The sequence below is a fragment of the Erythranthe guttata genome, chromosome 1, assembly GCF_056151865.1.
Source record: "Erythranthe guttata isolate IM_541 chromosome 1, IM_541, whole genome shotgun sequence".
In the NCBI taxonomy this organism is placed as follows: domain Eukaryota; kingdom Viridiplantae; phylum Streptophyta; class Magnoliopsida; order Lamiales; family Phrymaceae; genus Erythranthe; species Erythranthe guttata.
In genome coordinates this window covers 3,824,309-3,851,660 of record NC_142533.1, presented here as the reverse complement: position 1 = coordinate 3,851,660, position 27,352 = coordinate 3,824,309, and the positions used below count along the sequence as shown (strand labels likewise).

The following is a 27,352-nucleotide window of genomic DNA, read 5'->3' as shown; positions in this document are numbered from 1 at the left end:
TTTCAGCCAAATGCACTTTATTGTACAACATTTGCAATTGTAACTCTATTTTTTTTAATTAATAATACTCATGCAAAAAGATCTCCGGCTGTTAGCAATAAAACGGCTTATGAGACCCTACGCCTGGTGAAATACACTATGTGGTTTTAAACCGTTGATCCACATAAAATAAGCAACTACTAAGCTCACATACACATAGGTGTGTGTTTACATGGTACACTTCACCAGGTGTAGATTCTACAAAATCGCAATAAGACCACCTTTTTTTTCCGATAAAATTTCTCCACTCTTTGATTTTACAAAAATACCCCTGCATTTTCAAGCTCTTCCATCCCATTCTTGATAAAATTCTTCAAGGAACTCCTCCATGAATTTGTGCCTTCTTTCTGCCCTTTTCTGACCAGCCTGGCATTTTTTGATCAACTTTAATACCTCAATATCAAACGTTTTAAATAACAATTCGTGTGTAGCAAAACAAAAAAAGAAAATCACCGAAACATGGATAGGAAGATATGAAGTACGGTCATTGAGATGCTACACCCAGTGAAAGACACCGGCCGATTTTTAAGCATTGATGTGGTGAAATAACTTTCCACTAAGCACACATACACATGAGCGTGTGTGTTTGTGTGATTATGTGCAGATCAACGGTTAAAAATCACCTAGCGTGTTTCACCGGGTGTAGCATCAAATAAACCTGAAGACACGGCTATTTTCTCAACTTATTTATGACGTTTACTGTTTACCTTGGTTTTCATCAACTCCTTCAACTTGAGAAGCTTCTCATGAAAATGGTTTAAGGTTGTTTGTTCATCTTTATTCATGTACTTCTCTTTTGACAAATCCGATCGAGGTTTTATTTTCGGATCGTGGAGCACCCTGTTCCTGCTTCCGCCAAACGTAAAGCAACGAGCAATTCCTTCAAACAATTAAATCAATTTAAATCAGAATATCTCATTGCCAAAAAAAATTAGCACATATATATGAAATGAAATGAAATTTTATCAACAATTGTGTTACGGTTTGAATCTGCACGTATTAAAAGGACTAACAGTAAATATTAACCTATAGCACCAATTGCGTCGAGACGGTCAGCATCTTGTACCACTCCAAATTCTGGACAATTATTAGTCTCTGTAAGTCCACCGATTTCCTCTTTGAAACCTGAAAATTAAACGTGGAATAAGAAATTATATTTTCCATGGAACAAAAAAAAAAAATCGACGGGCAATATCTAGATATTTCAACATTTAACAATAGGAGAAAGTGATTAATGGAATCTTACCCATTCCCTTAATGATGTTTAATATCTTCGTCTTGATACTTTCATCGACTCCTTCTTTGACAAGAAATTCCTCAACGATTTTCCCTTCCGAAGGATCTCTACATATCACAGTATTGAAAAAAAGGGAAAGATTAATGAATGCCAGTGTGAATATAAGTAAGGAGTAAGATCCGACGGATTAGGTACTATTTACAGAATTGGAGATGTACGACAATGGAACTCAGTAGTATAATCTTGTTCGTGGACTTTACGTTTCGAACTTCATTACTACGAGGGTTTTACTAGCAAAAAATACGAAGATATAAAATAGTGCTTCATTGAGAGATTTAATATATGCGTCTGGTTTTAAGTAACACATAACCTCAGTCGAAGTACATTACGAAACAATATTGAATGGTACCAACCTCATATATTTGTAGTCCCCTGCAATTAATCATAAAAAAACCAGAACGTCAAAAGATGAGTAAACAAATATATTTATACAGTCCACATGCATAAAAGGAGTACAAAAGGTATGGTCGGTTTTGTTTAAAGCAACTATGTAGTCGTAGATTACCAGAAATTCTTTGAGATGTCGTTGTGTACGGAAGTAAACGACGATGCAAATACAAAAGGCAAATTAGACAGAAAGACCAGCCATAAACTCTTTGAGATTTTTTCATGGTCGTGTATGAAAGTATAAGTTGATTCAAATATTATGCAAATTAGATAGAAGACTTAACCATAAACTTTTAAAATCAAACCCGTAAAAGCTATACTAATGATAAAAAGGAAAAAAATAAAGATTTGTCAAGAAAGAAACGAAGAAATCAAAGCAAGAAGGAACCAGGAAATGTAAGCCATAAATTTTATCTTTTTAAGCCAACGAGACGAACGAATAGAAAACAGCTAGTAAATTCTTACGCATACTCGACTCCATAACTGTTTAGAAATAAAAGAAAAACGAAGGATTGTTACCTATGTCATGTAGAAGTGCAGCTAACTCCACCTGAAGAACATAAACAGAGAAAATTTCAGCTTACATTGCTTTGCTAAGACGTAACTGAAAATCAATACATAACGTCTTATTCGACAATCGTTATACAGCAACACACCGACACTACTACGAAAATAGCAACTAGGATTCAGTAAAGACGAAGATCGGGTTTGTAATGTATGCTTAATTTTTTTCATCCACCTTCATCTAAACTTGTCAGGAAATCTTCCAATGCAGATACAGTCTGAAACAAAATCTGTATCTTAGAAGCGCTAACGATAGCCATGAAATTAGGGCAACAAATTACAAAGCAGCAAAGCAGAAAGGAGAAATTACACAACTGGATACTGCAGTAAAGAGGCGAAAACAAACACAATTATATACTAAGTTCGCAGTTCAATTTAAAAAAAAAAAATCAAAGGTGAAGAAATTGGCGTACGATGAGAATGGAATCGGGGGAATTGGAGAGGCCTTCTTCGGCGGAAAGAGAGAGGGCGAGGTCTCGCACTCTGAAAGCGTGGGCGGCGTCGTGTGATGCATCGTTCCCTTTCATGGCAGATTCCACCAATTCCTCTGCTTTTACTATTATCTCACTCTTCCCCATTGCTTTTCTCGCAGTTTCTCTCTCTAGTTTCTCTCTCTCTCTCTCTCCCTCTGGGTTTTCGTCTCCACCAAACTGAGCTTCGAGGATGGAGAGGCGGCTGAATTATGATGCCTGCAGACCCATAGTTAAACTTAAATTTCATTTCATTCTATTTTCTTTTTCTATTTCTATTTTTATTTTCTAATTAGAAGTTGGGCTTTGAGCTGTATTCTAAAAATCGGGTGAGGCGACCGATTAATCGGTCTTCGAGGCAAAAACAGGTTTTAAACTAGTTGAGGCGGTCAAACTTTGGAGGCAAATTAAATTTTGATGGTGAAAATCGATTACAAATAGATCAAAAAATGTTTTATTTTTTCGGAACAATTTGGGTTTTTTATATTAAAAATAAGTTTATGCTTTGTTTTATTTATGCTAATTGGTGTGCTGATATATATGCTTGCAGTGTTCAAATGCAATTTTGAATTCAGTTTGTGTTCTATTTGTATTTTGTAAAGTTAATTATGTGATTAGGATATATAAATGATGAGAATATAAATAATCATGTTTAAATATAGTTTTATATATGCTTTGAATACTTACAAAATATATTACATTCAATTTGAAAAATTGATTTATTTACAATTTATTGTCGGTTAATCACCGTCACCGTCTCATTAGTCATGAGACGGTGTCTAACCGCCTCAGACCAGATTCCCACTTTAACGACCTTAATTTTTAGAACGAAAATAGAAATAGTGTTTGTTCATCTTAATATTTTTTTTTTTTTATTTTTTTTTTTTTTACACTGGTCATTAAATTACATAGAGCAGATTAAATAGATCGATATGATATCATCAGACATCAATGCTAATATAATATTATTAGGAGAATAATTTTAAATTTCTTATAAAAAAATACAATAATGCTCAAGCTACACATATATAGCTTAGCAATATTTGCCTCTATATGTAACATTTCTTTTACAATGATTAATTAATACAATGCCCTAATTTTTGTGAAGGCATGCATTTAATTAGTACATCAAAAATGGATAGGGCATTAATCAACATTTGCAGTAACAAGCTTAAACCACTGCACTTGTGGATTATCGGAACATGTCGGAAAATCACGAAGATCGTCTCCAACACACAGACATTTCTTGGTAACAATGGTGAAATTATCAGAAGCATTCATTTCCAAGCACAAATACTTCCCTTTTCCATCTTGAGCAGCTAAGTGAAGGCCGGAGCTCGATACAATCTTCCACTTGCTCGAACAATCACCGGAGACACTAGCGGCACCACCATCTCCCGCCACCGTGAGACACCGTGAACTCCCCCCCGCCAACTTGATTGGTCCACCGTCTTGGTGTTGTTCCCACCGGGTCGCCGTTTCACAGTTGGCTAGAATAATGTCACCGTACTTGTAAATGTGCGCACACTTCCCGCTTTGGGGGTGGAACATTATGTAGTAATTCGGGTTCTTCGACTCCAACTCTGAATCACATGCATAGCAAAAATTATAAACATATATGTATACTCCCTCTGTTTCAAATTATCTGTTTCTTTTGATTTTTTTTCATATATATATATATATAACCAATATATTATTTCCAATAAGTCCCTTTGTTAATTACTTATTTCTCGATTTGTGATAATTAAATAAGGTCAAAATACAAAAAATACTAATTAATGCATGATTGGAACTTCAAAATGACAGATAATATAAAATATTTCTTTTTTCAAACAGTTGTTAATTTGAAACGCCCGCCATAGTTAAGGGTTTATTACATTTAACACCCACGTGTTTAGTCTAATTCTTAAAACAAAAAACCGTGTTATAAATATTAGTATAAATTAAAAACCCGCCTATGAATCATTTTTTTATAGCAAAAATACCCTCTAAAAACTCGCCTTTTAGAGTGTTTGTGAGCTAAAAACAAATTCATCATAGGGGTAAAATTGCTAATATTTATCACAAGAGAAGTTTTTCCAGTAATTCAATATAATACAGGGATACTAAATGCAATAAACTCAAAATTAAACAATTAATTGCGTACCTTGATTCTTTTGTCTTAGAATTTGCAGCCTGTCCAAATACTGAGGATTTCTAGGACCATCCCAATTAAGATCCATAACACCATAAACTTCTTCAAGATTAAGTGTTCCTTCTCTCAGAATATAGCTCCCCTGAAAAGTCCATAATGCCCAATCGATATCGATCTCCGCCACCACCGCCAAAAGGCAACTTATGTACCGATTCTCCGCCTCGTTCGTACCCCTTTGGTCGATACCGAATTCACTCAGAAAAAGTGGGAAAGGGTTCTCCCCTGCGGTCAAGAAAATGTAGTTGTCGCGTGCGATTTTTGTGACGGCGGCGCATAAGTTGTTTGTTTGTGCGTCCCATTTGTCTGCGCCGGTGCCGAATGTGTACCAATGTGCTTCGTACACTAACTTGTTGTCTAGGTTTTTTTGTAGTGGCAACGGTTTTTCCTTTAAGAATCCGAGGTTTGTGTCGTAGTAGAGACCGGAGACTATCACGAGGAAATCGGGATTCTCTTTGTGGATTGCGTTGGCTCCTTGTTGCATGTATTTGTACCAGTCGTCTGTGTTTTGACGTGGGCCGCGTAGCTCGTTTCTCATGCTCATGCCGACCACCTGGAAATTCGAAACATCGTAGCTAGATTATATGATAATTAAATAAAAAAATTGAGGATTTCATATTAAATTACAAATAACAAGGAGGAAAACCGAAACCGAAACCGAAACCAAAACCCGAAAACCCGAAACCGAACTTGTTATTAGTTTTTTTTTTTAAATTAAAAACATTTTACGTTGAGTGGGACCCATCTCTGTTTTGAAGTATTCTCATTTTTTGTGTAATGAAAACAAACTTATACCATAAAAACACACAAACACAAAATTCACACACAAAATAACCCCAAAACACATTACATTACAAGCACTAAGCACACAATATAAACACGTACACGCACATTACAGTATTAATTACATCATAAACACATGATCACACACACCAAACACACACATACAAACATACACGATTTCTCTAATCTTGGTGTGTACGTATTCATATGTATATGTATATGTATATGTTTTTGCATGTGTGTGAGTGTGTGTGATTTGTGTGTGTATTTTCACATGAAAGATCTACATATAAGGAGGTGAAGAAGCTAAGTAGCACATAGACTTATAATAAAGAAAGTATAGATATTAATTGGGAATATTAATTACAATTTTCATCTCTCAAGTTTGCACCGATTTCACATTTGATCCCCATGTTCACAAAACACACATTTAGTCCCTCTTGTTTTAATAATTTAATATTTTTGATAATTTCCGTCAATTTACTGTTAGTCTGTTAGTTAAGGCAATGATTAACATGTTTGATTCCGTTAGCTTATTAACAAAAAAGTGATGGAAAATAATAAAAATATTGAATTTTTGAAACATAAGGGACCTAATGTGAAATTCGTGCAAATTTGGAGGATGAAAACTGTATTTTTCCCGATATTAATTATAGCAAAGAAAAAAATAGAAAAAAAAAACTATACTCACCGCAGAATTACCCTTATATGCCCTTGCCACCGCAGTTAACCCTTGCAACCATTCGGCCGGGTCAAAGTTAGCATCACCGAAAAACCCGTTGCCATCGTTATCACCGCAGCACCACCCTGGCAGGCTGACGTGGTTATCGAGCACCACCATCACCTTATTCTTACCAAGCTCGTTAACCACAGCCATGTGAACCTCGGCCACTTTCATGCTCAGAAACCCAGGGTTATTTTCGGCAATACCTGATTTCGCAGCTGTCAGGTTATATTTATCGAGCGATTCGGAAACCGTAAGGTTGTAATAATCAGGCCTGGTGAACATAAAAGTCGGCCATGTGAACCTCACGCAATTGAACCCCGTTTCCGGAACCTTCTTCGCTATGTAGCTCAACGGCTTCTTTTCCAGGCCTTCTGCTATCATTGGCTGTAAATGCGAAACCCAATTCGCGCATGTTAGTTTTACTCGTTTTCCGGTTTCTTGATCGATTATCCACCTGGAATTTGTTGACAGGGGGACTGAATTGCAAAATGTAGCAACTTGGAGAAATATAAACAGGAAAATTGCTTCACTAGCCCTTTTTCTTGCCATTTTTTTTTTGTGGTATTAAATTATGTGATAGTATTGGTTACGTTTGATGAAGATGTGTATTAAATATATAGTACCCATTTATAATTTAGGTACTAAATTTGGCAGACTGGAAAAAAAATACAGTCTTGAAAGCAAATTGGTTGCTTATCCCAAATTAGTCACGAGGAAAGTTTTCATTATTGTCCTTTTCCTTGTGGTAATTATTTTTTCGATAAATTTACGGCCACCCCTAAGGTAAGGTTAAATTCCAAAAAAAACCCCTCTTGTTTGGGTAATGACAATCATCCCCTCAAGTATGTAATTTTTTACACGTCCACCCTTACGGTGTTAAATTTAGCTACTGTATAAGGGGTTTTTCTGTAAGAAAATACATAGTTGAATGGGTGATTGTAATAATCAAAACAGAAGGGGATTTTTAGTAATTTATCCTTACTTCAGAGGTGACCGTAATTTGCTTAACAATCGGACAAAAGACTTTTAACCTCTGGTATTAAATGCCGGTTTCCATTTTGATTAGAAAGAAAACAAAGAAGTCCAGCACCACCAATTCTTGATCTAGTTAGGGTAATTAATTGAAGATTACATTTCATATCACAATCTAGAAGTTCTTAATTAGACTTATAGTCAAATATAATTATTTGAGATATAAATATCAAACTATATTCACCTTACTAACAATTTAAACTTTCAGGTTCGAATATCACTGTCACAATATCTTCCAAAAGACGACACCCCGTTAAAATAAAGTGATCATTCAGCATTCATTATAAAAAATAGAAAAACAAAATAATTATTCAATTAAATGAATAATCCAAAATCAGGAGAAAAAACCAAAATCAAATTTGGCAAAATGTTAAAATCAGTCCTTCTAGTTTGTATATTTATAGGGAAATAGGTCAGTTTATCAAAAAATGCAGTTAAAGCCAAGAATGTAAACATCATAATTCCATGTGGGACAGGTGGGTGTTATTTCAGAAGATGCTATCTGTGGGCTAAAACGTAAATATCTAATATCTATGGATTATATGTCAAGAAAAATTGAATGATTATTATTGATGTGAAATAGTTTTACAAGTAGCTTGTCGATCTAGCTCACGAGCTGGGAAATTGATCGAAAATGCCGGGAGTTTTTTTATTAATTTTTATGTGTAAATTACACGTACACCCCGATGTATGTTAAAATAACTTTAAGGTCCCTATGGTATTAGTAATTATAGTCACACCCCTAAAACAATTACCGGGGCCAAGATTTCATGTTCTGGTTATCGATATCCAGTCTAGTTGTTTCCAGCGGGGCCGTTAATGCTAGCATTGGTGAAAATTTATAAATCTTGTATAAAATAATAAGGATCTAAGAAATGTTAGGAGAGCCATGTTACCCCCTACTTCTATGTTGTCTCCACCATTGTCTAAAACTAATAGTTCGCTAGGAGAGCCATATATATATATATAAAAGAAAATGATATTGAATTTGTACGAAAATGCGGCGAGTTGGTATACAAGATATTTGGGCGTAAAATGGAGAAAAAATGCTAACTCGCCACTTATTTCACGGACACACTTTATAGAAAGTATCGGAACAATTTAGAAAAAGAAAAATTGAAAATTAGAATTTCAAAATTTTGTTCCAATATTGAACAATTCGGGAAATATCATTGGAACGGAATTTTCGGAATTCAAAATGAAAAACAGTTTGCCAAAGTTGGAAATTTTAGATCGAAATCGGCAGAAACTGAAAAATTTGTTCCAATTTTCACCATTTAATATTCAATGTCGAATTTATTGTTCTACCGTATCGAATTTATTCTTCTACTGTATCGCCTTATAACATTCAATGTTAATTTTTATTTATTTACTTTTTTGAAATTAGACCTATATATAGATGATTAAAACAAATTTCCTAATTGTATCAATTAAATAAAAAGATGATTTAATTTCTTCCTATTAATTGTTGTAATCACATTGGTTCAACACCTATGATCATAAACAATTACATTAATGAATTAGTTCCACCTCAATATGTCTTATTTGTGACCTAATATATTACCTAGTAATTAAGGAGCATTACATGCATACTACACATTTGCAGGGACAAGCTTAAACCACTGCACTTCCGGATTATCAGCACATGTCGAAAAATCGCCAAGATCGTCTCCAACACACAGACATTTCTTGGTAATAACGGTGGAGTGATCGGAACCGTTCATTTCCAAGCAGAAATACTTTCCCATTGCATCTTGAGCAGCCAACTGAAGGCCGGAGTTCGATACATACTTCCACTTACTTGTGCAATTATCGGAAACACTAGCTGCACCACCATCTCCCGCCACAGCGAGGCACAGTGAACTCCCCGACAACTTCATCGGACCCCCGTCTTCGTGTTGATCCCACCGGCTAGCCGTTTTGCAGTTGGCTAATAGAACATTGTTATTATTGCCAATTTGCACACACTGCCCACTTTGAGGATGCAACATTATGTAGTAACCCGGGTTCTTCGAATTCGCCACTGAATATAGTCACATGATTAATTAATTATAGTTAAATTATTTTTCAACGTAGAAATTCCTATGCGAACAAAAATTAAAATTTATTGCATTCAGCACCCCGATATTGATTCTAATTATCAGAAGTCCTCGTATTATTAGTGTTAGTAAAAATCCCATATAATGCAACTTTTTTAACTTAAAACCTCATCATTTAAGGGTTCAAATGTGTGCTAAAAATGCATTATAGGAGATTTGTTCAATGTTAATAAAATAAATATTTTTTTAATAATTCAATATAACATAGGGGTACTAAATACCAAAAAATCAAAAGAATTATATTATATTACCTCGATTCATCGTACAATTAATTTCCATTTTAGAACAATACTATGGGGTCTACTGCATTCAACGCATCTCTAATTGTCAAAAAAGTCTTCGTGTTATTAATATTAGCTAAAAAACTCCTATAGTGCAACTTTTTTTTCAAGAACTACCCCAAAAAACTCACTATTCAGGAGGTTGTCGGCTAAAACAATGTATCGTAGGGACGTTTTGCTAATATTATATTAATGCCACGAAGATTTGTTTTAGCAATTAAACTCAATAAACTCAAATTCCATACATATAAACAAGAAGGGTAAATTACACACACCCCTGATTGTCACCAATACCACATTAACCTTAAAATTATTTTAGCATACTTCAGGGGTATAAGTGTAATTTATCCAAACAAGAATTATTACATACCTTGATTCGTCTGTCTTAGAATCTGCAGTCTGTCGACAAACCCCGGATTTCTAGGAGCATCCCAATTGAAGTTCATAACTCCATAAGCCTCATCAACATCAGGTTTCCCCTCTCGAAAAATATAGCTCCCCTGAAAAGCCCACAACGCCCAATCGATATCAATCTCCGCCACCGCCGCCAGCAAGCAGCTTATGTACCGGTTATCGGCCTCGTTCGTACCCCTCTGGTCGATACCGAACTCGCTCAAGAACAGCGGATAAGCGTGGTATTGGCTTGTTAGGAAGAGATAATTCCGTTGAGCCGTTTTGGTGAAGTCGGCGCACAAATTGTTCGTCTGGGCTTCCCATTTGTCCGCACCGGTGCCGAACGTGTACCAATGCGCTTCGAACACTATCTTGTTGTTTATGCCGATTTCGAAATCGGTTAGTTTTAAGAAACTGAGGTCGGAATCGTAGGAAGTGCCGGAGACGACGATGAGAAAATCGGGGTTTTCTGTGTGGACGGTTTGAGCGCCGGCTTTCATGTATCTGTACCAGTCAAATAGGTTTTGTCCTTTGCCACGTAGCTCGTTTCTCAAACTCATGGCTACAACCTGTAATAAGTATTAGAATGTCAATTGTGATCTACTGTATATAATATATCAAAAATCGCACTTCACCCTCTATAAATTTCTATTTTTGCATTCTTCCCCTAAAAAAAAGGATAACCCCCTCTCGAAATATTGTTTTGATTGCATTTTGGCCTAAAAAGCCAATTTTCAGTGGGCATCGTGCAACATAAACAACATTTTAAAGGGGACATGTAGAAAAATAACATTTTTAAGATGCAACGCGCAACAAAAATAACATTTAAAGGGGCAATATAATGTGCAAGAAAAACACTCAGATCCAATTCTGGTGAATAATCTATCGAAATTTTGTTATCGGGGCAATGTGCAATAAGATTAATAATATTTTAAAGAGGGACATCCACTTTATAAAATTTCGAGGGGTTAAAGTGCGAAAGTAAGAAATTTATATGGGGTGACGTGCAATTTAAAAAAGTGAATGTCTCATTTCAAAATGTTATACTTGTTGCACATTGCCACGGTAGCTAAATTCCGATGGATTATTAACAGGAATTAAGTGTTGTTTTCTTGCACGTTACCCCTTTAAATGTTATTTTTGTTGCACGTTACCCCTTAAAAGCATTATTTTTCTATACATTACCTATTTAAAATGTTATTTTGTTTGCACGATGCCCACCGAAAATTAGCTTTTTGGGGCAAAGTGCAACCATAACAATATTTCGAGGGGGTCATCTCTTTTCTGAATTTTTAGGTGGGAAAATGTCAAAAATGAAAAATTTATAGGGGGTGAAGTAAATTTCGTCCATAATTATAATCAAATCTGAATCTAAATTAGGACAAAATGCACTTCACCCCGGCACCCCCTACAAATTACCTATTCTTGCACTTTCCTCCATAAATATTCAAAAACTGGATAATCCCCCATCAAAATATTATTTTAGTTGCACTTTGCCCCAGAAGCCAATTTTTTGTGGGCATTATGCAATAAAAATAACATTTCAAAGGGGCAATGTACAAAAAGATAATATTTTTAAGGAGTAACATGCAACAAAAACAACATATAAATGGGCAATGTGCAACAAAAAACTCAAATACCGATGAATAATCAATTAAATATTTATTATCAAAGCAATATCTACAACATAAATAACATTTTAAAGGGGGACATTCACTTTGTAAAACTTTGACTGGGTAAAATGTCGAAATTAGAAATATTTTAGGGGGTAATATGAAATATTGTCGTTTAAATTAAAACAGTACTAACCGCGGGATTTCCCTTATATGCCCTGGCCACAGCAGTTAACCCCTGCAGCCATTCATCAACGGCAAAATACTTGTCACCCCAAAACCCATTGCCATCGTCATCACTACAGCACCACGTCGGCATGCTGACTGTATTATCGAGCACCACCATCAAATTGTTCTTACCGAGCTCACCCACCACAGCTTTCTGAACATCGATTACACTCATCTCCAGAAACTGCGGATTGTTTTTCCCGATCCCTGCTTTCGCCGCCGCCAGGCTGTACCTATCCAGAGATTCCGATACTTTCAGGTTGACATATTCCGGCCTGGTGAACATGTACGTGGCCCACGTGAGCCGCACGCAGTTGAACCCAAGCTTGGCTATCTGGCTCGCGATATAGCTCACCGGCTTCTTCTCCAGCCCTTCTGGTATCATCGGCTCCATGTGCGCCGCCCAGTTCGCGCAGGTGAGTTTGACTCGCTTTCCGGTTCCTTGGTCGATTATCCACCTGGAATTTGTTGACAGGGTGATTGCTTCACAAATTGTAGCGAATTGTAGGAAAACGAACAGGAGGCCGATTGTGGCTTTGGTTGCCATTTTTTTTTTTCTTCTTGATTTGTGTTTTGAAAATGTAGGTGATTGTGTTTTGTGTTATATAAGTGGAACATAATCTTTTGCAGAGGATTTGGTGTATACATTCTACTGTTATTATTGAAATCTAATTCCAGATTACAAGAATTTATTGTCGTAATTAATTAATATTGTCGTAATTTATTAATTTTTAATCTTACATGATTGCCAAAATCTTGAGCCCATAATCTGAGTTTAAAAAGAGATTAGAAAATGAAAATTGTATTTAATTAATTTCATTAATTTTGAACTTTTCCCATTTGTGATTGTAGCTAATACAAATTATGGCTGGACTATATTGCATTTGATTTTTTTTTTTTTTTTTTTTTTTTTAAATATGAATGTACGAGTAAAATCGAAAACTATCGACGAATGTGTTTGTCTGATCTCTACCTACTTAACGAGTCGTCTTCACGTGTTTAATAGGAATTTATGTCACATGGATTCAACATGTTAATAGTAACTCAAACATGTGAGTACATTAAAAAATTTGAGAAAATAAAGAAATATAGCTTTGACTCTATAATTAATCCTTCAATTCATTAACACTTTCATACTTCTACTACTCTTTGTTCATACTTTATTGTACAATAAATAGGATAAAATCATGAATAGGTTAATAAATGATTATTTATTCATTAATCTTATTTAATATGATGAATGTATATTTATGCCTAGAGTAGTATAAATAGACACGGAATTTGTACTTGCAATTCAACAAGTTTAGCATAGAGTAAAGGGCAAATTACGGCCACCCCTGTGGTATGGCCAAATTACGAAAAAAACCCTTTTGTTTGGGTAATTACAGCCACCCTCTTCTTTTAAATATTTTTACATAAAATTTATGTAATTCGGTTATTTACCGAACCAAATAGTATATTTAGTTTGGTAAACGGTATGAAATGTTGGTGTATCGAAATTTCGGTTCGGTTTTAACGAATTAACATCCCTAAATTTACCTATGGAGGGGTCTTTTCGTAAGATAATACATAGTTGAGGGGTTGGTTGTAATTACCCAAACATGAGAGGAGTTTTCATAATTTGACCATAACTCGAGGTGGTCGTAATTTAACCTAGAGTAAAATATGAAGATACATACTCTAAAATTATTTCCCTTTTAATCTTGTTCAATTATTTGCACAAAATATCCAGCAAGTGGCGTCTAATAAACTGGGGCGTCTAAGTTTTATCAAGAGTACGTAAATTATGTAGAAGGAGATACTAAAAATATTTCTTTATCTTATATATAAAAGAAAGAAACGCAGGACAACCCTAAAAAACTCTAATTGTACTTCTGTAATTATTTATTTTTAATATTTTTTCTCTACTAATTTCTAACTATAACTTTTAACAAATATCAAAATTAAGACTAACCCATAAAGAATCCTACCTTATTGCTAAATATGTAATCATTTATTTTTAATATTTTTTCGGTACTAATTTTTTAACTATAATTTTCAACAATTATTAGGAGATAAAGCTAGATATTCGATTTGTTAAATCTTAGTCTATTTATTTGGATTATAAATCTTAATATATAAGATTTAAAAAAACTAATATTATATAAAATATGAATAATACTACATTATTAAATTTTACTATATTAGTATAATATATTTTCTTATTATGCATTAAATTGATTATTTTTTCACTATTTAAATAATATCCCGTGCATCACGGGGAAAAATTGCTAGTTAATCTAATTTTCATATATTTTCGCAATATCTCCGGCACAACTGAATTACATTTATTTGAGGAGCAGCATTACACGTTTGCAGGAACAAGCTTAAACCACTGCACTTCCGGATCATCAGCACATGTCGAAAAATCGCCAAGATCGTCTGTAACACACAGACATTTCTTTGTAATAACGGTGGAGTGATCGGAACCGTTCATTTCCAAGCAGAAATACTTTCCCATTCCATCTTGAGCAGCCAACTGAAGGCCGGAGCTCGATACATACTTCCACTTACTCGTACAATTATCGGAAACACTAGTTGCACCACCATTTCCCGCCACAGCAAGGCACAGTGAACTCCCCGACAACTTCAACGGACCACCGTCTTGGTGTTGATCCCACCGGCTCGCCGTATTGCAGTTGGCTAGTATCACATTGTTATTATTGCCAATTTGCACACACTTTCCACTTTGAGGGTGCAACATTATGTAGTAACCCGGATTCTTCGAATTCGCCCCTGAATATAATCACATGATATTAATTATTTTTCAACGAAGAAATTCTACGTAAACGAGAATTAGAGTTTATTGCATTCGGCACCCTTGGATGTACTCTAATTGTTAAAAAGTCCTCGTATTATTAATATTAGTAAAAATTACATTATATGTGAGTTTTGTTAATATTAATAAAATAAAGATTTTTTAGCAATTCGATATAACACATGGATACTAAATGCAGTAAACTCACAAGAATTACGTACCTTGATTCACCTGTTTTAGAATTTGCAATCGATCTACGAAAGCAGGATTCTTAGGACCATCCCAATTGAAATTCATAACTCCATACGTCTCTTCAACATCAGCGTTCCCCTCTCGAAGAATATAGCTTCCCTGAATAGCCCATATCGACCAATCGATATCGATCTCCGCCACTGCCGCCAGCAAGCAACTTATGTACCGATTATCCGCCTCGTTCGTACCCCTTTGATCTATGCCAAATTCACTCAAAAATAACGGATACGAGTTTTCTTTTGTTGTCACGAAAAAATACTTATCTTGAGCGTTTTTGGTAAAATCAGCGCATAATTGGTTTGTTCGAGCATCCCATTTGTCTGGACCGGTGCCGAACGTGTACCAATGTGCTTCGTACACTATTTTGTTGTTTATGCCTGATTGGAGATCTTGTTGCTTTAAGAAACTGAGGTCGGAATCATAGGAAAGTCCTGACACGATAACGAGAACATCAGGGTTTTCTGTGTGAACTGTTTGAGCGCCAACTGCCATGTTTTTGTACCAGTCGTTCGTGTTCTGCCGATTGCCTCGTAACTCGTTTCTCAAACTCATGGCTACAACCTATGTATATATATAAACCGTGTTAGACAAGTTCGATCAGATCTGAAAATATATAACTAAATGAAAGGATAATCTCCATATAAAAGCCCATAAAATTTGACTTAATTCTAAAGGGGACTTCAATTTTTTTTTTTTATTTTGCAAATAAACCCACCACTTACACATTCATTACTAGGCAACTCTAGCTTTTATGACAAAATTATCCCTAACTATTTAAAAACATCCAATTTATGATTTGAAACCCTAATTGAACCATAATTTAACATTTTTTTACCGTTGACCGCCGTCAACCACTGTTGACCGTCGGTCCACAAAATATGATTAACTTTGTTGTTTCTAGTTTCTTTTGACGAACATAGTAATGTTACTGTGTTAATCGAAAAAAATTAATAACTAAAAAAAATAACTAATTTTTTTTATAAATATAATAAAACTTTAAAATTAAAAAAAATCAACGGCGCGATGGTTCAAAAATTTGGTCAAGGTCACTGTAGAGCAGCGGAAATAAGCGATAAGAAAACCGACTTCAGAAGAGGTACATCGAGAAAGTCAGGCTACAAAAACATTTTATTGAGTTCAACCAAAGGGAGGTCAACAGTCAAAATTAGTTAATTGGTAAAAATTAGAGTCAAATTATAATTTGAGGATGAAATTGGATAAAAATTAGGATTCGAGGGGTATATTTGTGAATGATGATGAACTTGATGTTTTCATCATGTCCTTTTAGGTAAGAAAAAAAATATTTTTGTATGGACCGGTTTGCAAATAATCAAATAATATTTACCGCGGGATTGCCCTTATAACTCCTGGCCACAGCAGTAAGACCCTGCAACCATTCATTCGGGTCGAAATTAGCGTCGCCGAAAAACCCGTTACCGTCGTCATCACCGCAGCACCACCCCGGCAGGCTGACGTGGTTGTCGAGCACCACCATCAAATTATTCTTACCAAGCTCACCGACCACAGCTTTCTGAACATCTATTACACTCATCTCCAGAAACTGCGGGTTGTTTTTCCCGATTCCAGATTTCGCCGCCGCCAGGTTGTACTTATCCAGGGCTTCCGATACTTTCAGGTTGGAATATTCCGGCCTGGTGAACATGAACGTGGCCCACGTGAGCCGCACGCAGTTGAAGCCGAGCTTCGCTATCTGGCTCGCTATGTAGCTCACCGGCTTCTTCTCCAGCCCTTCTGGAACCATCGCCTGTAAATGCCCCGCCCAGTTCGCGCAGGTGAGTTTGACTCGGTTTCCGGTTCCTTGATTGACTATCCACCTGGAACTTGTTGACAGGGTGGCTGATTCACAAATTGCAGAGAATTGTAGGAAAATGAACAGGAGGATTATGGCTTTGGTTGCTGGTTTAAAGCCCGCCATTTTTTATTTTCTTTTCTTGATTTATTTTTTGTAGGTGATTGTGTTTGTCTTATATAGGTGACATGTTCACCATAATTTGTTGAGGATTTCGTGTGTAATAAAACAAATTCTAGTGTTCTTTGAAATTTTATTTGAGATTACGAGAATGTTTTTTTTCCTTTTTTTTTTTTAAATTTTATTTGAGATTACATGGATATGAAAGTAACTTCATATAATCATTTGCAATCTTAGCCTCAATTCTTTTTAAATATAGCATTTTTGCACTTTGCACCCTCCAAAACAATTAATAACACTTTGTACCATCAAAAGTCAAAACACAATAAATCATTCACAATGCACCCTGAATTGAATATTTAAAACTTAGTGAAGGTAATTTCAACTTTTGTTGGTTATTTATTTCTAGAGTATAGAATAATAAATTAAATTGTTACTTTCTTCAACCTCCAACATAAATCTGAGCGTACAAAATGCAAAAAGGAAAAAAAAAATCACGACAAATTATTGAAAAAAAAACTATAATTTCTTGAAAAAAACAAAACATTTCTCACTAAATCGTTTGATTGATGGATTTTTTACTGTTATTAGTGAAATATTTGGTAAAAAACTTTCGAAGAAAATATAATTTTCAAATAACTCGACAACAAACTAGCAAAATGATTTTTATACTTTTTTGTTTTTTGTAAAATATTTTTTTGTACATTTTTTAAAAAATATACTGATGAGATGTATTTTTGCACTTAGTTGTTTCAAAAAGATTGACGAATATAAAAAAAAATTTGACATTTAACGTACTAAAAAAATGCCACTAAAAGTATTGAATTATCTTCACTAAGCTTTAAAAAGTCATTCAGGGTGCAGTATGCATGATTTATTGTGCTTCGATGGTGCAAAGTACTATTAATTATTTTTAACGGTGTAAAATGTCAAAAAAAAAAAACTATATTTTAAGGGTGCAAAATAGAATTAAGCCCTCTATAAGTAATAACATATTTCAGTTACACATTTTATTCAACCTCAACCCTAACACTCTTTTCCATGCCCTAGCATTAATGCAAAATCAACAAGCTTATTGCACATTCACAGCAACAAGCTTAAACCACTGCACTAGTGGATTATCGGAACATGTCGGAAAATCGACTAGGTTTTCTCCAACACAAAGACATTTCTTGGTAACAATGGTGGAGTGATCAGAAGCATTCATTTCCAAGCACAAATAATTCCCTTTTCCATCTTGTGCAGCTAAATGAAGGCCGGAGCTCGATGCAATCTTCCACTTGCTCGAACAATCGCCGGAAACACGGGCGGCACCACCATCTCCAGCCACCCCGATGCACTGTGGACTCCCCGCCAACTTTATCGGACCACCGTCTTGGTGTTGGTCCCACCGGCTCGCCTTTTTGCAGTTGGATAGAATAATGTTATTGTTCTTGCCAACTTGCACACATTGCCCACTTTGAGGGTGGAACATTATGTAATTAGTTGGCTTCTTCGACTCCAACTCTGAATCACAAATCAACACGTATTATATAATGAGTTAATTGCAAATCCGAATCGGATCAGAATTAGCATTTTTTCAAAAAAAGTCAGTATTTTTTTCAGAAGTCAAAATCTAATTCCGTTGCAAAAATGAACAAAAAAACGGAAAATTCGGAGATCCAAATTTCAGCAATTGGAATGAAAAAATTAGTTCCAGAATCAGCATTTCGGAATGTTCCAATTTATTTAGTGACCTGGCATATAAAATCCATAATAATATTGATATTATAAGTGTCATTTTTGGGGAAAAATCAAAATTTTCGGAAATAAAAATTTGATTGAAAATTGAAATCTCATATATATTCAAATTCAAGTCTGAATCGAAATTCAGAATGAATAATATTGTTTCCAAAATTGGAAAACTTCGGATATATCGGAATATTTGTTCAAATTTCCACCTCCTAAGTCTAGCTAATACGAAGAAATTAAATTCTATATGTAACTACGAATTACGCGTACCTTGATTCATCTGTCTTATAAGTTGCAATTTATCCAAAAAAGCCGGATTTCTCGGACGATCCCAGTTAAGGTCCATAACTCCGTAAGCCTCTTCCGAATTAACTTTCCCTTCTCTCAAAATGTAGCTACCTTGAAAAGTCCATAACGCCCAATCGATATCTCTATCCGCCACCGCCGCCAAAAGGCAAGTTATGTACCTATTTTCCGCGTCATTTCCACCTCTTTGATCGATACCGAATTCGCTCAAAAACAGAGGAGTCGGGTTTTGGCTTGTCGTCAAGAAAAGGTAATTATCTTGAGCCCTTTTCGTCATAGTAGCGCATAATTGGTTAGGTTGAGTTGCCCATGTTTCAGGAGGGACGCCGAACGTGTACCAATGCGCTTCGTAAACGAGCTTGTTTTTTAGGTTATTTACTTGTAACGGATGTCCATTTAAGAAATTGAGGCTAGTATCGGTGTACAACCCTGATACGATGACGAGAAAATCGGGGTTTTCTTTGTGGATGGCTTCGGCACCGGCTTGCATGTATTTGTACCAATCGTTCACGTTTTGTCTACCACCTCGTAGCTCGTTTCTCATACTCATGCCTATAACCTGCAAATATCATAAATTACAACTTTATGAGTTACTATTTATCTATATATACGAGCATATTTAGAGATGGCCACGGTCCGGAATTGTGCCGGGAAACGCGCAAAATTGGCGGTTGAACGTGATGGATTAATGTAAACAATGCATAATCAACGGAGAAATAAGAGAATAATCAAGAACATGATAGATAATAGTAGAGTCCTGCAAGAGAAAGATGGATCCAAGACTAGGGGTGAAAATTGGAACGAATTTCCTATCGGAATATTTCCAATTTTGGGCCAATTGTTTTTATTACGATTTCCAACTTTTCCGAGGTTTTTTCTTTTGGAATACATTTTAGATTCTGATTTCTGAAGATTTATTCTTCTGAAAAATACACTTATAATAATATTATTATTATATATTTTAGTATAATGTTCAAAAAATATTTATGTATGTTATATTATAGAAGGCTAAAAAATGGAAATCAGAGTCCCGCCGATTTCGATCAGAACATTTTTCAGCATGAATTTCTCATCAATTTGTTTGCATTTCTTTTTCTTCGGAAAATCGACCCGAAATTATCAGAACCGCATGCACACAAACCGGCCGGAAACAACCAACCCCATTAGTAATTAATACATACATACATAAATTAAATATACTCACCGCAGAATTACCCTTATACGCCGTTGCCACCGCAGTGAGGCCTTTCAACCATTCCGTCGGGTCAAATAAAGCATCCCCGAAGAATCCATTTCCGTCATTGTCAGCACAGCACCAACCGGGCTGGCTGATGTGGTTATCGAGCACCACCATCACCTTATTCTTACCGAGCTCGTTAACCACAGCCTTGTGAACTTCGGCCACTTTCATGCTCAGAAACCCGGGGTTATTTTTGGCAATACCTGATTTTGCAGCTGTCAGCTTAAATTTGTCGAGCGATTCGGAAACAGTAAGGTTGTAATAATCAGGCCTGGTGAACATAAAAGTAGGCCATGTGAACCTCACACAATTGAACCCCGTTTCCGAAATCTTCTTCGCTATGTAGCTCAATGGCTTCTTCTCCAGGCCTTCTGCTACCATTGGCTGTAAATGTGAAACCCAATTCGCGCATGTTAGTTTCACTCGTTTTCCGGTTTGTTGATCGATTATCCACCTGGAATTTGTTGATAGGGGGACTGAATTGCAATATGCAACAATTTGTAGGAGAACAAATAACAGGACAATGGCTTCATGACTCGCCCTTTTTTCTGCCATTTTTTTTTTCTTGCAAAAGTAATTTCACTTTATTTGTATAAATGTAATTATCTAATTTTCTTCTATATATAATAAAATAAAATGTGTTGGTTATTGAATTTTTATTTGTAATCGGAGATTTGGTGCGGTTGAACGAGCTACATGGGTGTGATTGTTATTTTCTGTTATAATTTGTTAGTATCTAATGTTAAATGATTAATGCAAAATTATCAAACCTTGATTTTATTATAGTGCTGGATTGTTTCTAGTTTCTACTAATTGAAAGAAATTAGAAAATGTTAATTGTCACGAAAACAGGTTCGGTAAATGGAAATTAATGTATTTTAGTATCGAAGTTTAGACGTTCGCTTCCGACGGCAGCTATAATATATGGAGTTTTTTTAGCACCCGCCACCAATGTGTAATTTCGAATTATCGAAAAAAATTTGTGTTAAAAAATTTCTGAAAATTAGTCGAAAGCAAAAAAGGGCTGGAGATAGTTTTATTAATTTTTTTTTCCGAGAACCGATTAAACTAACAACAACTTCTCATTCGCCAAATTTAAGGACTATCATATTTTTGTTACAATTCGAAATTTCCCCTTCCAACAAAAAGAAAAAAGAAAAATAATGATTAATTTGGAAAAAAAAGAGCAAACTACTTGGCTTTCTTTTGATCGGAAACCCGAGCACCCATAACCTTGACGACAGCTTCATCCTTCGATCGGAGTAGCTTCAAAGCTGGATGCACGTTGAGATTTCCCGCAACTATCTTCTGCCCGACATCCAGCTCGCTTAAATCCACGTCAATGTACGGAGGTACGATATCTGCCGGGCAGAGATACTTAACAGTTCTTTTAATGATGTTCAAAGACGACCCTGCAAAAGCAAATTTACAGATGGTATTAGTCGAAAATCAGAACAGCAACCGCAGACATTTATCGGTTAACATAACAATATATGAATTGTATAATCATAAATCCCATACGTAAGATAGTAAGATAATCACGTCTTACATTATCATACACAATGTAATCCTATCCAATTCAATCAATCTTATCACTCCAATCAATATTCCCAAACGAGGACTAAATGGTTTGATTATTTGCTACGACGAATCACTTATTGAGAAATTTCAGAACTCACGCAAATAGTTTGGAAGCTGCTTGATTCTAGTTGATAAAAAATGCAACATTAAGGTAATATAGACGTAAATAGCAAGAGGGTTGAGTGAAAGATTTACAAACCCGTTAAAAAAGATTATATGAATACCTTTTTTGAGACCTGGGGAAACATCGTCTCCTCTGAAAACGAGAGGAATATCAACCTTTAACCAAGCACTAGACGGAGCTCTTATGAACGTAACATTAAGCACAGCATCCGTGCCTGCATGAAGATGAAGCTGACACGTATCAAGAAAGATTAGATCAGCATTTAACCCGATAAGTTCACTGCTTTTATACATAAAAATTGCTTGAAAACGATAAACCATATATGCTACAAATCTCGATTATAATCACTTATAAAATCTAAGTTCGGACCGTTGGATAAGTGACCTGCTTATTACATCATATACCTGCACTAATATTCTATACGTTCATTAAATTTACTACTGAACAAAGTTTCGTATGCATTCATATAAAAAAAGAAGTCCACGTGATTTTGAAGCAACACTCTCATATATATAGCCCCAAGAACGTGTCTATATGTACGAGCAAACCGCAAACGAGGATTACACTGTCCATGATAACGTAATATGTGATTAGTTTGAAATTCATATCTATGCGTCCTTTGTAGGATTGTGTATGTAATAGTAGTAATAGGGTTGAGGTTGGAATCAACACCATTCGTATACTCGCTTAAATTCCGGGCTCGTTTATAATTACATTTTCCATCGAATCATATCCTTATTCCCAAACGAGGCCTAAACAAGGACCTTTGATGAGTTATCGTTACTATTTCAGACTCGGTGCGCCAGTGGAGCATCTTTCTCGATCCTATATCAATTTTAATTTTCAATGCGGCATTACCACACTTCACCGCAGAAAGCAAAACTTTCTTCGCCCAATTTGTAGACCGAAATTACCATATCGAAATCGAAATACATACATAAGTTGTTAAATCAATATTTCAGAAAAAAAAAAATTGAAAAATTTCAACTCACTTGATGTGAATTCCAATTTGAAGAAAAATAAAATATTCAAAAATAAATAATGAACGGCGGAGATTCGTTTACCTTCCGGGGCAAGACGCGAACTTTCTCAACAATTTCATCGGACTGAAACTCCGGCCGGACCTCGAGATAAAAAACCCTAGATAGAAAGAAGGATCGGCCCATGTGATTGACGAGCTTCTTAATCTGATTCGTCTGTACGGAGATGAGGCGCTTGTTGCCGCCGTGCTGGCCGTCCTCCGCCTCGAAGACGATGCTGGGTACGCGGCCGGCTTTCCTCTCCTTGGCGGAAATGTTCTTCCCGGAGATTGCTCGTGGGATGGCGTTGATGATTTCGTCATATTTTGGGTCCGGCCTTGGGAATCCATCCAGGTAAGAGAATTCCTGCGGGGTTTCGAATTCTTGGAGGAGTGCGGCGGTGGAGAAACGCCGGAGGTGGTGCACGGTGGCGGTGCTCAGTGCTGCTACTCGGCGGATCAGCATTTGGAATGGATCTAGGTTCGGGGTTAAGGAGGGTTTTGAGAGAGAGAGAGAGAGAGAGAGAGAACAGTCAGCTGGAAGTGGAGAAGAGGAACTGAGAAAGATGCCATTTTTGTTTGATTTGGGCTTTTATTTCGGGCTTCTATTTTCGGGCTTGTATTTTTGGGCTTGATGAAATTGGCCCATATTATCTACATCTATATATATGTCATGAAAAAAATAAACAAACAAAATGACTACAATGACCTCTTTTTACTGCCCATTCGAAAAAAATCAAATTAAAAAACTTTGAAATTGAAAATATATTATTTTAGATTATAATTTCTATAATATATGTGTCGATAGGTTGTGCGTGTAAAATAAAAATAAGTTTGATATGCCTAATTGGGTCAACCCAATAGGCCTACAATTTTTTTACTTACTGGGCTACAAGTCAAATATTGAAAACCATTATTATCGAGGCTTAATCACCTTCAAATAAAGTTTGGGCCCGACAATCTCAATTAATTAAACTTCAACCCGATGGTATAAATAAAGATTCTTATTGCATTTGTTAAGGTAGATCATATTATCTGAGCAATACTACAACATGTATTCTCTGGACCATTTTATTATCCGTACGTCTGATTTGAGCGTCGGAGAGGTTTCCGCCGGATCAACCCCGACTTAGTTACGTGTTCTATGATCGCAGGTATCTCAAAATCATCAAGCTCGTGAGCCAATGATTAATCATGTTCTTCCAACTCATCCTACTTCAACTCTCTAATGTGATTTAACTTTAGTATCATGAAAAACCTGATTGAATCAGTTTAAGTGTGACCCGATAAATTATCTAAGTCAATGTCCGGTCCAGTTTCTCAAAAGATTGCCTTCAATATATATCATAACAAGTGTGACCCATCTCATATATTCACTAATAAAAATAAGAGTTTAGGACATGCTACATTAATTATGTAAATCATGTAGCATCAAAATATGTCAATGTACATATTTATTGTACATTAATTAATTAATAAATACTGATATTGATATACATGTTTGATTATTTTATACTTTTTGTTATTCAAAGAAAGGGTCAAAACATTTTATGATTTTGAACATTTTTCTTTTATCAAATAATATTTCTAAGAAATAAAATCACAACAATTATTAATATGACAACACGCCCACACGTATAAAAATATTAAAGTGTGAGCATTTAATTAATTATATAAAAAATATAATATTATTTTCTTCCAGTAAGTTCGATATCATCAAGACAGTGTGGTTAAGTTAACTTAACCACAAAGAAAATAAAATAATAATAAGAAAACAGAAACTAATATTCCGGCGAAATCTACACCGTTAAATTCCGACCCACGTTATATGGACGCTCCAGATTGAATCTTGTGACCCAAGCCCTCAATCGCAATAAATTGCACACTCAAAATCTCATTAGATATTTTCTTTTTTTCAAGATTCATTATTTCAGCGCTGCTCTTCACACAGAATCTGCTTGCATCTACTTTCTCTCTCTACTCTTTTTCTCTCTCTAGAATTTTTCATCTGAAATGGCGGATCACATCAAGGAAGAGGAGAAACACGGTGAATCGTTGATGGAAAAGATTGCGGAGAAAATCCACGGCCATGGTTCGTCGTCGTCCTCCTCCTCGTCGGACTCCGATGATGAGAAGACGGCGTCGTTTAAGTCGAAGGTGTCTCGCCTCTTCGGCAGGGAGAAGCCCGTTCACAAAGTCCTCGGTGGTGGCCAACGTATGTTTTAAAATTAATTGGAAATACGAAACAAAAATCCTATGTTTTATCTGTATGAGTTACAGCTTTTATTTTTCTGCTTTTGTTCTGGTTATATTATGGTGCGGAAATCGTTCGATTCGGAGATCTAATTTTTCGATTGTCAAGTTTTAGGGTTTCTAATTTTGCAATTTAAGAATGTTTCACTTTCTTAATTTGTTAATTTTTGATTTTTTTTTTGGTGGGATTTGGGGTTTGGTAGAGGCGATGGGTTGTTTCTTGACCTATTTGGTATGTGATTTGTGCTTGAAAATTTCTGTGATTATTGCGTTTTGTGATCAGATCGAGAATGTTATAATTTATATTTCCATAATTGGGGTTTTTTGTGGGGGTTTTCTTTTTGTTTATTGCTTTTTGTAGTTGGACATGTGGTTTTGTTACTTGGCTAATGTCATCGGTTTACAGCCGAATAATTCGTTTATTTTACTGGTTAATGTAGAGCAGTCTTATCTGTTAATTTGTATGCAAAATGACGAACCGAGCATGTGTCGTTTCGTTAATTGGTTCATTACGTAAACTTTAATGTTCCACTTTCGTTCCAAAAGCTATTAACATGACTACTGCTCTTCTCCATTGATGTCGATAATTACCTAATACACATACCATTTTGATTTAACTTTTGGCGAGTTTAGACTTCTATGATGATGGTCTTTTTTATCTACAAGGATTGTTTTTGCAAGCAACATACATCCATATGATGCTTAACTATGTATATAGTTGTTTATGTGTGTGTGTGTGTGTGTGTAATAACTCGTGTATTCTGTATGTATAGCTGCTGATTTGCTCTTATGGAAAGACAAGAAAGTTTCTGGAGGAGTCCTAGGTGGGGTCACTGCTATCTGGGTTTTGTTCGATGTTCTAGAATACCATTTACTCGCCTTGGTCTGTCATGGTTTGATTCTTGGACTGGTTGGTTTGTTCTTGTATTCAAATGCTAGCACCTTCATTAAAAAGTGAGCTGCCTATTAAATTATGTGTGCCCTGGCGCAAGTTGATTTAATGATCTATGCCCTCTTTTTTCATTTCTGTTGTATATAATATATCTTTTATTATTTAATTTTTTGTATGTAGATCTCCACCAAAGATCCCAGTTGTATCTATCCCGGAAGAGCCCGTGTTGAACTTTGCATCTGCTCTAAGAATTGGAATCAATCAAGCCTTTGCAACTCTAAGGGACATTGCCTCTGGCAAGGATCTGAAAAAATTCCTCTCTGTATGTAATTTCTAAATCTTCCATTGATTATAGCTTATATGCGACGTGTGATTGCTTATTTTCGAGTTGGGGATTACTTAATCAGGTGATTGCTGGATTGTGGGTGTTGTCATTTTTCGGCAGCTGCTGTGACTTCTTGACCCTGCTATATTCAAGTAAAAAAAAATCTTGTTCATTGGATGAGAATTAATTACTATTAATTAATTAACTAATTATCCCCATTGTAGTTACTAATGCTGTGTATCTTGTTGTATCTGTTTTCAACAGTTACGGTGCTGTTATTCACTGTGCCGCTGGTTTACGACAAGTATGAAGACCAGGTGGATTGTTTTGCTGAGAAGGCAATGGTTGAGATCAAGAAACAGTATGCTGTATTTAATACCAAGGTTTTGAGCAAGATTCCAAGAGGGCCGTTGAAAGAAAAGAAGAGTGATTGAGAATTGAAGCATTATAATATTTTTAAAGAATTATTATGGTAGATATATTATGGTTTGTTGGGTGCTTTGATTGTTATGTGGGGTTCTGTCAATGAAGGGTTTATGGTGCATCGTACGTACGGGTGTAGTACTAGTTAAGTATTAAAGTCTATTGCCTTTTGTTTTTTTTCTTTTTCATTAGGTATGCACATTGTGTTTTACTTCATTGAACAGAATACATCGTTATATCTGCAGTGACTGTAATATTTCTCTTTGTATCTCTGTGGGTTGAATTTCTACGTATTTTTCGGGAGTATTGGTTAGATATGAACGTGATGCTTAAATTTTTGTTTATGATCTTCATAATTAGATGCATAATGACGTAA

The 27,352-nt window shown here is 35.5% G+C and overlaps 6 protein-coding genes and 1 non-coding gene across 7 annotated transcripts; 1 reads left to right on the top strand and 6 right to left on the bottom strand.

Annotated features, from left to right (window-relative positions):
* Nucleotides 1–30: 30 nt before the first annotated feature.
* On the bottom strand, nt 31–2,935 carry LOC105973666 (Metal-dependent phosphohydrolase). Its single transcript, XM_012998699.2, has 7 exons — nt 2,701–2,935; nt 2,243–2,273; nt 1,690–1,708; nt 1,286–1,383; nt 1,066–1,164; nt 747–919; nt 31–405 (listed from the first exon to the last, which is right to left on the bottom strand). Exons 1-7 carry the CDS (start codon nt 2,863–2,865, stop codon nt 319–321), a joined length of 672 nt encoding a protein of 223 aa, XP_012854153.2. The 5' UTR covers nt 2,866–2,935; the 3' UTR covers nt 31–318.
* A 768-nt stretch (nt 2,936–3,703) lies between these two features.
* LOC105973827 (glycosyl hydrolase 5 family protein) lies at nt 3,704–7,258 on the bottom strand. Its single transcript, XM_012998880.2, has 3 exons — nt 6,423–7,258; nt 4,904–5,501; nt 3,704–4,340 (listed from the first exon to the last, which is right to left on the bottom strand). Exons 1-3 carry the CDS (start codon nt 7,005–7,007, stop codon nt 3,904–3,906), a joined length of 1,620 nt encoding a protein of 539 aa, XP_012854334.2. The 5' UTR covers nt 7,008–7,258; the 3' UTR covers nt 3,704–3,903.
* A 1,635-nt stretch (nt 7,259–8,893) lies between these two features.
* On the bottom strand, nt 8,894–12,703 carry LOC105973643 (glycosyl hydrolase 5 family protein). The gene is made up of 3 exons (XM_012998677.2): nt 12,073–12,703; nt 10,241–10,832; nt 8,894–9,513 (listed from the first exon to the last, which is right to left on the bottom strand). Exons 1-3 carry the CDS (start codon nt 12,649–12,651, stop codon nt 9,083–9,085), a joined length of 1,602 nt encoding a protein of 533 aa, XP_012854131.2. The 5' UTR covers nt 12,652–12,703; the 3' UTR covers nt 8,894–9,082.
* Nucleotides 12,704–14,397: 1,694 nt separating this feature from the next.
* LOC105973642 (glycosyl hydrolase 5 family protein) lies at nt 14,398–17,098 on the bottom strand. The gene is made up of 3 exons (XM_012998676.2): nt 16,499–17,098; nt 15,123–15,714; nt 14,398–14,879 (listed from the first exon to the last, which is right to left on the bottom strand). The coding sequence occupies exons 1-3, from the start codon at nt 17,087–17,089 to the stop codon at nt 14,449–14,451; spliced, it is 1,614 nt and encodes a 537-aa protein (XP_012854130.2). The 5' UTR covers nt 17,090–17,098; the 3' UTR covers nt 14,398–14,448.
* A 1,057-nt stretch (nt 17,099–18,155) lies between these two features.
* LOC105973641 (glycosyl hydrolase 5 family protein) lies at nt 18,156–20,928 on the bottom strand. The gene is made up of 3 exons (XR_016032105.1): nt 20,325–20,928; nt 19,085–19,679; nt 18,156–18,589 (listed from the first exon to the last, which is right to left on the bottom strand). It is a non-coding gene; the product is annotated as a glycosyl hydrolase 5 family protein (transcript).
* Nucleotides 20,929–21,423: 495 nt separating this feature from the next.
* Nucleotides 21,424–23,629, bottom strand: LOC105973823 (Ribosomal protein L25/Gln-tRNA synthetase, anti-codon-binding domain-containing protein). Its single transcript, XM_012998874.2, has 3 exons — nt 23,130–23,629; nt 22,166–22,295; nt 21,424–21,772 (listed from the first exon to the last, which is right to left on the bottom strand). The coding sequence occupies exons 1-3, from the start codon at nt 23,547–23,549 to the stop codon at nt 21,552–21,554; spliced, it is 771 nt and encodes a 256-aa protein (XP_012854328.2). The 5' UTR covers nt 23,550–23,629; the 3' UTR covers nt 21,424–21,551.
* Nucleotides 23,630–24,884: 1,255 nt separating this feature from the next.
* On the top strand, nt 24,885–27,244 carry LOC105973750 (reticulon-like protein B4). The gene is made up of 5 exons (XM_012998789.2): nt 24,885–25,298; nt 26,110–26,290; nt 26,409–26,550; nt 26,636–26,705; nt 26,818–27,244. Exons 1-5 carry the CDS (start codon nt 25,097–25,099, stop codon nt 26,985–26,987), a joined length of 765 nt encoding a protein of 254 aa, XP_012854243.2. The 5' UTR covers nt 24,885–25,096; the 3' UTR covers nt 26,988–27,244.
* Nucleotides 27,245–27,352: the final 108 nt, after the last annotated feature.